The sequence below is a fragment of the Drosophila kikkawai genome, chromosome 3R (genome assembly GCF_030179895.1).
Source record: "Drosophila kikkawai strain 14028-0561.14 chromosome 3R, DkikHiC1v2, whole genome shotgun sequence".
NCBI classification, from domain to species: Eukaryota; Metazoa; Arthropoda; class Insecta; order Diptera; family Drosophilidae; genus Drosophila; species Drosophila kikkawai.
The window spans coordinates 23,041,063-23,052,457 of NC_091731.1; the positions used below are offsets into that span (position 1 = coordinate 23,041,063).

The window sequence follows — 11,395 nt, forward strand, 5'->3', positions numbered from 1 at the left end:
TGGAATTACAGTTGGCCTTGGGATTACCTTTCAAATATTAAAACCTAGGACTGGAACATGGTTACAAGTTTAGCTAATTCTATTTCATAATTGTATTCAAAAACACATTACACCATGTGGAAAGTTCAGGCCTTGCTGGTGCATCTCCTCCTGCTCGGATCCATTCTGAGCGTTTACTTTCAGTCCACCGTGTTATCAGGTATGGAACCACAGGTGACTCTCCGTGAGCTGGGCATGCGGCCGCCTGCTGATCGTTTGGTGGTCTTCGTTACCGAAGGCCTACGGGCAGAGTCCCTGCTGGGGGACAACTGCAGTGGGGTGCCAGTCCTGCGAGACCTATTTATGGAGCAGGGCTTGGTCGGTATCTCGATTTCTTCGGCGCCGACGGCAACTCGACCGGGTCACATTTCAATCTTTGCGGGCTTCAATGAGGATCCATCGGCAGCACTCACCAACTTTGGCTGGAATCCCACCATCTTCGATACCGTTTTTAATCGCAGCCGAACAGCTCTGGGATGGATGGACAACAACACTGCCAAAATCTTTACCCACTTGCCGAACGGGGGAGAGCCTCTGCGATTCGAGACCTACTCCAAGCCAGACGTTTCTGGCAGCCTCACAGATGAGTCCGTTTTGGAAATGGTGCGCGACTTCGTGACGAAAACCTACAACGTACGGCCGTTGCGCAATGCCAGTTCGGTGGTTTTCTTTGTTCACCTAGCAGACATGAAGTTCGCCGGTGAGACTTTCACGCCCACCAGCTCCAAATTCAAGGACATGCTTAACTCCACCGAACAAGTTGTCCGGCAGATCTATGATCTCTTTGAAGGCGCTTTCCAAGACAAACGTACGGCCTATCTGCTCACTTCTGATCACGGCATGACCAATAAGGGTAAGTGGCTTTAATTTTTGAAGCTCCAAAGCGTTTCTAACCCAATTAATATTTGTAGGCCATCATGGCAATAACAGTAGGCACGAGGTGGAAACTCCCTTCATACTCTGGGGAAGTGGTGTTAATCGCAAAGCCCCTGAAACTGGACAGCACTTCATTGTCAACGACGAAGGACGTGAACTGCCTCTTTACGAATTGCAACAGACTCAATTGGCGCCACTCATGTCCGCCATTATTGGTCTCCCGCCGCCCAAGAACAACATGGCCCTTCTGCCGCTTGGCTTTGTGGATGCCACCGTTCAGTACGAGCTCCAGGCTATGCACCTGAACACCATGCAGCTGCTGGCCCAGGCCAGTATCCTATTAACGCGACATGAGAGTGGCGTATTTTCCAAGTTCATGCCCAGTTATGAGTACCTTGACTTTGAAGGGATCCATCAGTATTCGCTGAAAATGCTGGGACTGGTCAATAGACAGCGGTATGAGCAGGCCCTGATGATGAGTCAGAAGATGGCGAAGCAGGCTCTGCAGTGCTTGGAGTACTACCACACGTACTATGAGCAGGCCCTGCTCATGGCCACCACCGCCTCCTACATGTTGTGGTTCCTCTGCCTCTTGCTAAAACTCACGCGTGAGTCCATCCACCCCAGGCCAGCTCGCAAGGGACTTGTTACCTGGACCACGCTGCTCATGTGCCTTGCAGGACTGATGATCGTGGTGGCGATGATACTGCAGAATGTCCCCTGCGTAACGGCCTTCTATCTTCTGCTGCCCTACGGAATTCTAATTCTAGCCTTGGGCGAGCTGCCCACCAAAGGTGTCTGGGTCATGAATCTTATCTTCCATCTGTCCGGGATCGTGATGCCTGGTTTTCTTGTGATACTGATGGCTTTCCGCAACAATCACATCGGCGTGCTCTACGGTGCACTGGCGATCCTGAACAATCGGAAGGCATTCCTCAGACCGTCCGTAAAGTTATTTTCCTGGCTAGGTCTCGTCATCCTGCTGAGCGTTCTCCTGGTGTTGAAGCAGAACCCTAGCTTGGATTGGATTACCAATAGCATTACGAGTTATGTGAGCGATAAACACGTGCTGTGCTTCAGCATGGTAGTGTCCCTGGTGCGTCCATTGGTGCTGCAGCACCAACATTCCTTTCGAGTGTGGCTCGTCAACGTTGCCTCTCTGCTGGTTGTGGCATATGGAGTCTACCAGTGCGACGCGGATGAACCCGTTTGCACTTATGTCTATTTGGCCTGTTGGGCTTTCCTGGCCTACGCCCTTCTCTCGATCCCCTACAGTGGAATTAAGGAGCCAAGACGCCGCCTAGAGCTGATCATCTTTAATATGCTGACGGCCCACATAATGCTGACGACATCTTCTGAATCGCTAATTGTCCAAATCATGGTCACCGAGTTTGTGCTGGGCCTGGATATCTACGCAGAAAGCCATGGGCCAAAAAAAGTTAAAGATGGCAATCAGAATGAGAGCAGGGATCAAGAAGGGGAACAGCACGACGGGGGTCAGGATCAAACGGAACCTATAGATCAAGAACCACCTAAAGGTCAAGTTCCGCGGCAGCACCTCCGGCTCTCCTATCGTTATGCCTTCCTCATTCTGTTGTACTTCTACATATCCTTCTTTGGCACTGGACACTGGTTCTTCAATTTCACCTTCAAGAACACCACTTCGCGATTGTTCCTCTCGCACTTCTGTCTGTTTGGAGCTATCGCCTTCAGTCTGCTGAAGATATTCATACCGTCGATCATCATAATCTCAAGCATTTACGCTCTGGTAACCTTTGGTCGCAAGAAAGCACGCTCCATCTTCATCTGCCTTTTCCTAATGACCGAGGCCATGAGCCTGTTCTTCTGCTACTTTGTACAGAATCGCGGTTCCTGGCAGAAAGTTCGCGAGTCATTGGATTGCCTCCTGGTTACACATATCTTTTCTATTTTGTTGCTTGTTTGTGCCTGGATTGCCAAAGGATTTCTCATCAATACCACTTATGAGAAGCCCCCGAGCCCCAGGCCAATAACTGTAATCGCAAATGTTACGTCGCTAAGTGAAGATAGCCAGGCGTAGTTTATTTCGGAAATAATGTCAAAATTTTATTCTGTATTAATTCACTTATTGGTGTAACTGTTAAATGATCTTCAATATAGTTTTAATCGGTTGAACTCAGTTTTTTTTCTCATAATTCAGTTTATAAGAGTAGAATAATAAGAGATTATTTAGATAGACTTTGTTAGTTTAAACAGATTTAGAGGTAATGCACCTTCTTTGAAAGTTACGTATACGCCCCGTTGGACAGAATCGCCAAATATTATTCATTTTTTTATTTGAATAAAACTTTTAGACAGAATAATTATCTCGCTGCCGTGCTATTAGTTCTAGCGAAGTTCACGACGCAAAACTAGCTACTGAATCATAACCGACTATTACAACACCCGGCTAACAAAGCTCCGGGAGTTCCCACACCAGAAACGTCAGTTTTACGGGCTCGCAAAGGCCCCGACATGCCCCATTTGCATAATGGGCCAGAGCTGACGAATGCGTGTCTGTCGATGATGTTCAATGAGTTTGGCTCACACATGGGTGCCACAAATAGGAGCAGCGCCGCCCCCTTGCCGGGAAATCCGTTGCTCCTTTCACGGCTCCGCCCGCTGTCAGATGCGTGCGTTGCCTGGCTGCGGGGGTCACGAGACCCGACATCGATCCAACAGTCGGAAAATTTGCATTCGCCAGGCTGTGGAAATATAGGGAAGACGCGGGTCGACGGATGAGCGGATGCGTGCCTGGGAGACACAATAATTAAAAAGCGATTTGTCTAGGGCCGCCGCGCGCACTGGTGATTGGCTGAGCCAGGGAGTCCGGGTCCCGGGTGTCAAGGGGTTGCCGTTCTGCCGCCGCCGCCGGTGGCCAGGCCCCACCGAAAATGAGCACCACCCCGAAATGGTACTGCCGCAACAAATCCCAGCCGATGCACACGTTCGCGGAAATCGGCAAATTGGGCCTGGAGCTGCGTCGTATTACCAAGCGGATAGTGATCGATGTCAACTCGGCGATATTCAGCGAACATGTAAGTGGAGCGAGCGTTTGTGAGTGAAACGATTAGCAATATGACATTTGCAGGACACCATCTTGGAGGAGTGCGAGCGGGTGGTGGAGCAGTACTGGAACCTCAAGGACGAGACCAAGAACGCCGACTTTCAGTCGCTCTCCAAGAAGATCAAGAGGAGTCCGTATAACCAGCTGCTGATGAAGAAGTTCATCCTCATCATGGAGGTTAACGACAGGCGCTTCTGCCAGCTGACCTTTGTGCTCAAGCGAACGGTGGGTCTTGGATACCTCCCCTTTTCTTTATAGACGTGGAGTGATGTAAGAATTTTCCGTTTCAGCTAAGCTTCCTGCTCCGCAAGTCAATGCAGTCGGAAATGTGGCTGAACTGGGCCTTGCACATCACCCAGCTTTATAACAAGTGCCGCAAGGTGAAGAAGCCGCCGGTTCAGGTGGAGGTTGACCCCCAGCCGGGTACCGAGGAGCAGGAGGAGGAGGAGCCCAAGCTGGGCGGCAAGAGGAAGGAGGAGATGCACGCCAATGTCTGCAGCAACATGTTTCCCGGCCTGCTTCTAACCCTTAAGCCAATCGACTTTAGCTTTGTCCTTCAGGTTGGAGTCTTCTTTGATCTTTAATAAATTTTTTCTTTTTCCCCTAGATCAAATAAAACTTCCGAACTTCTTTTAGCTTGTGGCCCAGACGCGGGTGGAGCAGAACGCCCTGGACCTCGTTTTCGGTCTGTTCAATATGGGCGAGCAAGATGCCTGGCGAGAACAACAGAACCTGGAGTCCACCTCATCCAGTCTGGAGATCCTTCGTACCCTAAATATCTCCTTTGCCGCTGGCGACTACCAACCGTATTGCGACTCCGCACAGGACTACAAGTCGATGCAGTTGCAGCTCACTGATGCGAGTCTCCAGATTCAGGAGCACGACCATCAAAGTTTGCGCTGCAAGCACACGGAGAGCTTTTTACAGAAGGAGCGCGTGTTCATTGCCCAGTTGATAGCCAAGGCCACGGAAATAAGTCCCTCTATTTTCGGTAAGTTCTTAAACGAATATAGCTCACGGGTCCTAGCTAATGTCCTCTAATCTGCGACAGATAATGGCAAGAAGGGCCCTGTGGATATTCAGGTGTATATCGTCAAGGGCTTGCGTCTGCTGTGGTCCTATGTGGGCATCATTTTAGATCACATCCTGCTGTGGTGGATAGATACACCAGTGTCCTGCTACCGCCTCACGCACATCGACTCCATTCGCAGCTGGCTTTACCATCAGAGTGTAAATGGTAATTGATATTTTTTGGTACATTAAATCTGTATTATCTGCTAAGCACTCCCTAACAATCCGCAGATATTCCCGAACCCGTTTTCTCCACCTTGCGTGGCATTGGCGAGATCTTGACTGGTTTCGTTTGCAATAACATCTGGGATCAGCTCTTCCGCCTCACCCTTATCTCTTCTAATGACACTAAGCGTCTGGTGGATGTGGTCGTAGACCAGTACCGGGATTGCCCTAAAAACGTAAAAGATCTCCAATTGGTTTTTCCAAATTAAAAAACATTTATGTTTACAGGAATCTGGTACTCCAACTGGCACCGTGTGGATCAGCATTTTTGCTAATCTGGTTAATCTGAGTAACCAGTACTTCTCGAATCTGGAGGCACACAATAACTCCAGCCTCCTGCCAGTGGCTGAGCAAATACCGATCCTACACAGACTGGATCACTCTGTGCACACAATGCGACTGTGGGTCACCGAGCAGGCAAAGCTGCTGTGCTGCGAGTGGAAGATGGACCGCTTTTTCCAGATCCTGGAGCACGATGTCAAGCTGTGCCTGAACGTCTTCATAACCTTTCAACTGCCGAAACTCACTGCCGACCTGAGCGATATCCTGATGCTGGTTTGTGTGGCCCTGCGCACCAAGCTCATCGCCGAAGTCAATGCCAATATAGACAAGCTAAAGGTTGGTCTAGTAGGACATACCGGACAGGTTTTTATAAATTTTACTTCTTTAGAAAACCACCGATGAGTGTGTTCAGATCCTGTCAGCGGTTTGTCGGGTCCTCAGCCTGGCCAACTTTACGCTGTGCTTTCCCTCCGCCAGCTTCTGGCAGCGCGAGGTGTACAACAACGAGGAGAAGAGCCTGTACGTGGGCTATGTGCTGGACGAGATCTACCTGCCCACCATTCGGGCCACAAAGGACATCGTCATACTTAAGCTGATCCTAAAACTCATTTGCGAGGCCTGGCTGGACTTCATCTACCAGAAGCGCATTCGGTTTAGCGTAAACGGAGCCGTGCGGCTGCTCAACGATTTTGACGACGTGCGGGAGTGGATCCTGAGCTGCACTTTGCTGGACGAACAACAGCTCGACAAACTGAGCAACCACGAGGTGCTTCGCATGTGCAAGGGTGTGGGTAAGATCCTGCTCCGAAAGCCGGAGGATGTCATTTCCATCACCCAGTCGCCCAAGTACGACAAGAAGGCTCGTAAGTTGCATATCAATTTCTATGAGAATTGCTCTGTGGTAAGGATGTGCTTTGTTTTCACAGAGGAATCCACCCAGGACACCCAACTGCCCTCGGAGATGTTCGTCTCCAACCAGAAGCACTGGCTGCAGCTGCGTGCCAGCGGAGGCAATGGCTTTCCCTTCCTGAAATTGTGCTGCGGCGATGCTGCCATGTAGTCTGTCTTTTCCGGGGGATACAAGTGTTTATTGTGTCGCTAAAATGCTTTACAAAAGTGAGGGGATGGTATTGAATATATGGATGTTATAATGAGGGCAACTATGGTTATGTTTCTTGGAAATCTCTCTTAGGCGGGCACCTTGCGACTGATGATCTTTATCAGCTCGTCCACGCGCTCGCTCTTGCCGGCAAATTGTTTTGGATGCGGTCCAATCATTTGGATGATCATGGGCACGTCTTGCGAGACCTAAAAAAATAGTGAAAAATAGGCGAAAGTTTGACAGCTGTCCATTTTGGATCTCGAATATAGGTCAATGTGTGTTACCTCGATGAAGCGGGCGAGGGCCTTCAGCGTGCGGAAGATCTGATCCTCATTGGGACTGCTCTGGAAGAACTGAAGAATTGCCATAGCCAGCTCCACGGCGATGTCATCGAAAACCTGTAGAGAAGCTCAACTTAACCTCTCTTCTTCTCTAGCAGTTGTAAAGCTTGTCTTACCACAGTCTTCACTTCCTTGATCGCAATATTGTAGAGGATCATGCTGCCAATATTTTTTAGCTGCGGGCAATTGGAGAGGATGCAATGTACGGCCACCTTTGTGGTTACTCGGATGTTGGAGATGGTTTGGCCATTGTACTCCCACTCGGAGATGTAGAGCAGCCATTCGGAGGGACCCAGATTCTCAAAAAGGTTGCACATCTATTGATACCAATATATAAATGAGTTAGCTCGAGGTGAAGGTTTGATTACTCACAAACATGGCCCAGGCCTGCTGCTCCTCGGGCGTGTGCTTGTCTATGTCCTGGGCGAAGTTCATCAGGGTGTGATCACGGCGATCCTGGTGCAGAATGATGATCACATCGTCTTTTAGGGCCGCGTAGGCCAAAGTGCGGATCATGTGTATCCGTGTGTCCGGGGAGAAGGCCTGAACGTCGCGCAGGACGCGCTGCACGAACACCAAGAAGTTGTCGCCCAGCGCCCAGGAGCCATCGTCCTCGATCAAATACTGATGCAGCTCCTCCATGGCCACCTCCTCCTCCTTGTAGATCTTGCCATCCAGCAGTTTCACTAGGCTCTCTAGTTCAGTCTTAATCTGCAGGCGGGTGAAACGATATCAGGTAAATTATTTTCGAGTTAGAGAATTACTTTTCTTTTATTGGATGGTATTTCTGTTACATCAATGTTTGTATGTAGCTTAAGCTTTAAAGTCAGGATATTTATATTGTTTAGTCATGGTAATGGACTTTAAATTATCTTGTTATTCTTTTAGAGCTTTTAATTATAAATTCATTCTTAAATGTATACAATTTGCTTTAAAAATTACAAGAAAAATGGTTTATTCTGCAATTATTTGATATTATGCACTATAATCATGTGTTTACAAAACAAATCGCATCTAAATTTATGTTTATATAACGTTATAGTCAAAGATGAACGATGTTAAATAATATTTATAGGTATTTACGCCGAAAATGTGGCTTTAATCAAATGTTTAAAGGTCAACAGTATGCAGTTCTATTAAATGTTTGGAAATTTGGGGGGACTAATTTGACTTAGAGAGCTTTAAGTACTGATTTTTATTTATAATAAGACATTCTTTTTGTTGTATTTGATTTAAATGTATATATAATGTTTCATTCAATTGAAATCTCAGTAATATATGTATTTAAATGCAATGACTAGTCTCTAGTGCAATGCACTGAACAATTTCCATTTTTGGACTTACGTCAATGTCTTTGAGGACCAGCGCCGGCTCGCGTGGAATCTCCTTCTCCTCCGTCGACTTGGAGCGCTCCTTGCCGTTCTGCGGCTGCTGTTGTTGGGCTGCGGGCTCTGACATCTTTGGTCTATTAATAGGCGGGTGAGGAAATTAATAAAATAAATTTCATACTTAAAAATAAATGTGTTTGGCTGCAGCAGCAGCAGCAGCAGTAGCCTTCGGCTGGCCATTAAATTGCAAGGCTTTTCACTTTTTATAACAAATTATCTTTTACGATCTGCTCACGATAATGGTGCAATTCTCAGCGCAAATTGCCGACTGAAATGTTTACAGTTTTCCGCTCGGGAAATATGCGAGGAATTTGATGTTTAATATAAACAAAGAAGCGGAAAATATAATTACGAGAAAGAGAAATAAATGCAAAAGCAGAAACAGAAGCCGGCGGCGACAATTGGCAAAGACAGGACAGAGGAAAAGTTGTCAAACCGAAGTGTGACAAGTAAAAGCTGAGGAAAACTCAAAATAGCCACGGTATTTTTAGGCCTTTACTTTACGTAGACAAAAACAAGGTACAGAAGATTCACGGCGGCAACACGAAATTGCATGCCATGTGATATAGGAATGGGGGATAACGGCCAAAGCGGCTTTCCACGAATTTTCCGGTGTCCGTAATGCAATCAAGTCAGAGGTAAATCAATTAATTTGCATAATTTATGGTTAATTAAATTACTCACATGCTATTTTAGTAGAAGTGACACACAAATTCCTTCACTTTCGACACCAATATTCAAGAAAAACAAAAGCCAAATTCAACTGGGGCACAACTTATGTATATATTTTCTTGCTGCGATGCGTTTTGTTTATTCAGAATTCCAAAGATGAATATATATACAGTATGGTTATTTATTTTTCCAGACCTACTTAATTGGTGGCGGCGTTGCAACTTGTGTGGAACTTTTCATTGAATTCCGGGGTCGAGAAGCACGCGAACCGTTCCTACGGAGAATTGACTCGAAATTGCCTCTGTTTGTGCCGAAAAAAGTCCCGTCAACGTGTGGGGAAAACTTTTAGGAAAATGCACACACTTGCTCAGCGAGTCTCTGAGTCCCCTGTGCTCGTATGAGCAGTGATCTGTGAGTGTGTTTTCGGCTATTTCGTATCGGGTCTTTATAAATAGACACACTCGTGTCTCAGTTCGCTCTCGAGCAAGTGTAGCCAATGTAGCCGTCACACTGACAGAAACCAGGAAAGTGTTCTGGCAGCAACAGAACCACTAATCTTTAAGAGACTCAAACTTTAAGACGGATTTGCAGCGGTTTTTATTACCATCGGCAAGGGCAAGGACCATACCGCAACCCCGTCAATGCAATGTCGATTGCTGGGGATTGCTGGGTGCCGAGGTCAGGGGGGGTTGGGACTGGGGCTGGGAAAGGTCGGGAAAAACACAAAAAGCTATTAAGTGGCAACCAAAACACATTCCACGCTCAGCCGGTGGTCCTGTCACATTCTGAAAGCAACAAGTCTCACATTGCGTATCCGAGATGTTGACCAAGGACCAAGCTAGCGCTCCTTTCATTCGTTTTCGGAGTGTTAAGCCCGTCGGTTGCCAAGTGGAGAAAATCCCAATTAAAACTATTCTCCACCATGAAAAACTCCTTTAAAATCTGCCTGAGACTGCTCAGCCTGGTCTTCGTTTGTGTGAGCTGGTGTCAGGCCTCGCTCGAAAGGGAAAACAACAATGAAGTGAATAATTTGTCAAATGTGAGTCTTCTGGGAGTCAGAACTAAGTGCCAGATATGGTGAAATTGGTCGAATTTCAGCAAACGTAATGCGAGCTATAATCTACATTGATAACTACTTTTTTTCCCGTTGCAAGTCTACAAAGAAAAACGAAATTACTTTCTCCTTAGTCATTTTTTCCTTTAAAATATAATAAATTCAAATTATCTTGTGTCAAATTCATAGATATCACTTTTAAAATTAATTTTAAGAAATTAAATATTCGATTAACAATCTCCCTATTTTCCCTTTATAATATATTTTTGGGTACTTGCTTAGTAAATAATATGTTATTATTTGTTATATTCCCTTATTTCTCTATTTTTACTCAGCATAAACTAAGTGGCGTTATACAATGGAAATACGAAAAGAGACCATTTTGCAATGCATTCACAGGTAATTTGTTTGTAAATAAATGTTTTATTAGTTACTAACCAGGAATACTTCCAGGATGTGGCCGGAAACGTACCTCGTATCCCTCTTACCCGCCCTTCTCGCTGCTTAAGCGCAATGAGATCGAGGAGAAGCCCTATAACAATGAATACCTATCTGAGGGATTGAGTGATCTGATCGATATTAACGCCGAACCAGCTGTGGAAAATGTGCAGAAGCAGATAATGTCGCAGGCGAAGATCTTCGAGGCCATCAAGGAGGCCAGCAAGGAGATATTCAGGCAAAAGAACAAGCAGAAAATGCTGGAGAACGAGCAGCAGATGCAGCGACAGGAGGAGCGCGAGAACATTTAAATACCAATTATCGGGATACGGATATTGCACAAGCCCTTGGACTGGACAGTTACCACACTGGTTTTGTTATTGTAAATAATGTCTTTATATACGACTCTTTGAATTGCAAAAGATTCTGAGGCACTGGCAAGCATTAAATAAAAATTGTTAACTTCGCTTCTGTATTGTTTTCTACTGACTAAAAGCTTTAAAATGTAGTATTACAAATTTCTTATTTTATAGCCTTTACTTGGATTTATGGAGAATGCATATTTATGGACTAATCAACGAAATTCAAAAACATTTGGTATGGAATTTGACTGTGTTTGGTGCCTATAAGTGGCATTAGTAATCAGTAACCGCGGAGCGGACTCCCCTATGTTATCACTGGGAATATATGATAGCGATAAGAGGTCTTGGCCATTTAAATGGTTTTGTTGAGTACATTTCTGAATAACTTCGGTTAAGTGCACTCTTTTCGCATAATTAACTTTTAGTTCTTCTTCCTACAATAATATGATACGATTATTAG

At 46.0% G+C, this 11,395-nt stretch overlaps 4 protein-coding genes across 8 annotated transcripts; 3 read left to right on the forward strand and 1 right to left on the reverse strand.

The window, feature by feature from the left end:
• Positions 1-24: 24 nt before the first annotated feature.
• Positions 25-3,073, forward strand: LOC108083753 (GPI ethanolamine phosphate transferase 1). Its single transcript, XM_017179669.3, has 2 exons — positions 25-892; positions 951-3,073. Exons 1-2 carry the CDS (start codon positions 115-117, stop codon positions 2,972-2,974), a joined length of 2,802 nt encoding a protein of 933 aa, XP_017035158.1. The 5' UTR covers positions 25-114; the 3' UTR covers positions 2,975-3,073.
• A 488-nt stretch (positions 3,074-3,561) lies between these two features.
• LOC108083754 (uncharacterized) lies at positions 3,562-6,670 on the forward strand. Its single transcript, XM_017179671.3, has 9 exons — positions 3,562-3,971; positions 4,025-4,225; positions 4,291-4,560; positions 4,637-4,991; positions 5,052-5,237; positions 5,303-5,472; positions 5,525-5,914; positions 5,967-6,441; positions 6,505-6,670. The coding sequence occupies exons 1-9, from the start codon at positions 3,828-3,830 to the stop codon at positions 6,636-6,638; spliced, it is 2,325 nt and encodes a 774-aa protein (XP_017035160.1). The 5' UTR covers positions 3,562-3,827; the 3' UTR covers positions 6,639-6,670.
• Positions 6,628-9,429, reverse strand: LOC108083755 (uncharacterized). 5 transcript variants are annotated; one of them, XM_017179675.3, is made up of 7 exons: positions 9,281-9,417; positions 9,094-9,203; positions 8,366-8,486; positions 7,394-7,732; positions 7,138-7,338; positions 6,965-7,078; positions 6,628-6,886 (listed from the first exon to the last, which is right to left on the reverse strand). In XM_017179675.3, the coding sequence occupies exons 3-7, from the start codon at positions 8,477-8,479 to the stop codon at positions 6,767-6,769; spliced, it is 888 nt and encodes a 295-aa protein (XP_017035164.1). In that variant the 5' UTR covers positions 8,480-8,486; positions 9,094-9,203; positions 9,281-9,417; the 3' UTR covers positions 6,628-6,766. The 5 variants fall into 5 exon arrangements, with proteins under 5 accessions (XP_017035164.1, XP_017035163.1, XP_017035161.1 ...); XM_017179674.3 differs by having other exon boundaries at positions 9,277-9,417; XM_017179672.3 differs by lacking the exon at positions 9,094-9,203 and having other exon boundaries at positions 9,281-9,429.
• A 525-nt stretch (positions 9,430-9,954) lies between these two features.
• On the forward strand, positions 9,955-11,006 carry CCAP (Crustacean cardioactive peptide). The gene is made up of 3 exons (XM_017179677.3): positions 9,955-10,120; positions 10,471-10,534; positions 10,589-11,006. Exons 1-3 carry the CDS (start codon positions 10,004-10,006, stop codon positions 10,882-10,884), a joined length of 477 nt encoding a protein of 158 aa, XP_017035166.1. The 5' UTR covers positions 9,955-10,003; the 3' UTR covers positions 10,885-11,006.
• Positions 11,007-11,395: the final 389 nt, after the last annotated feature.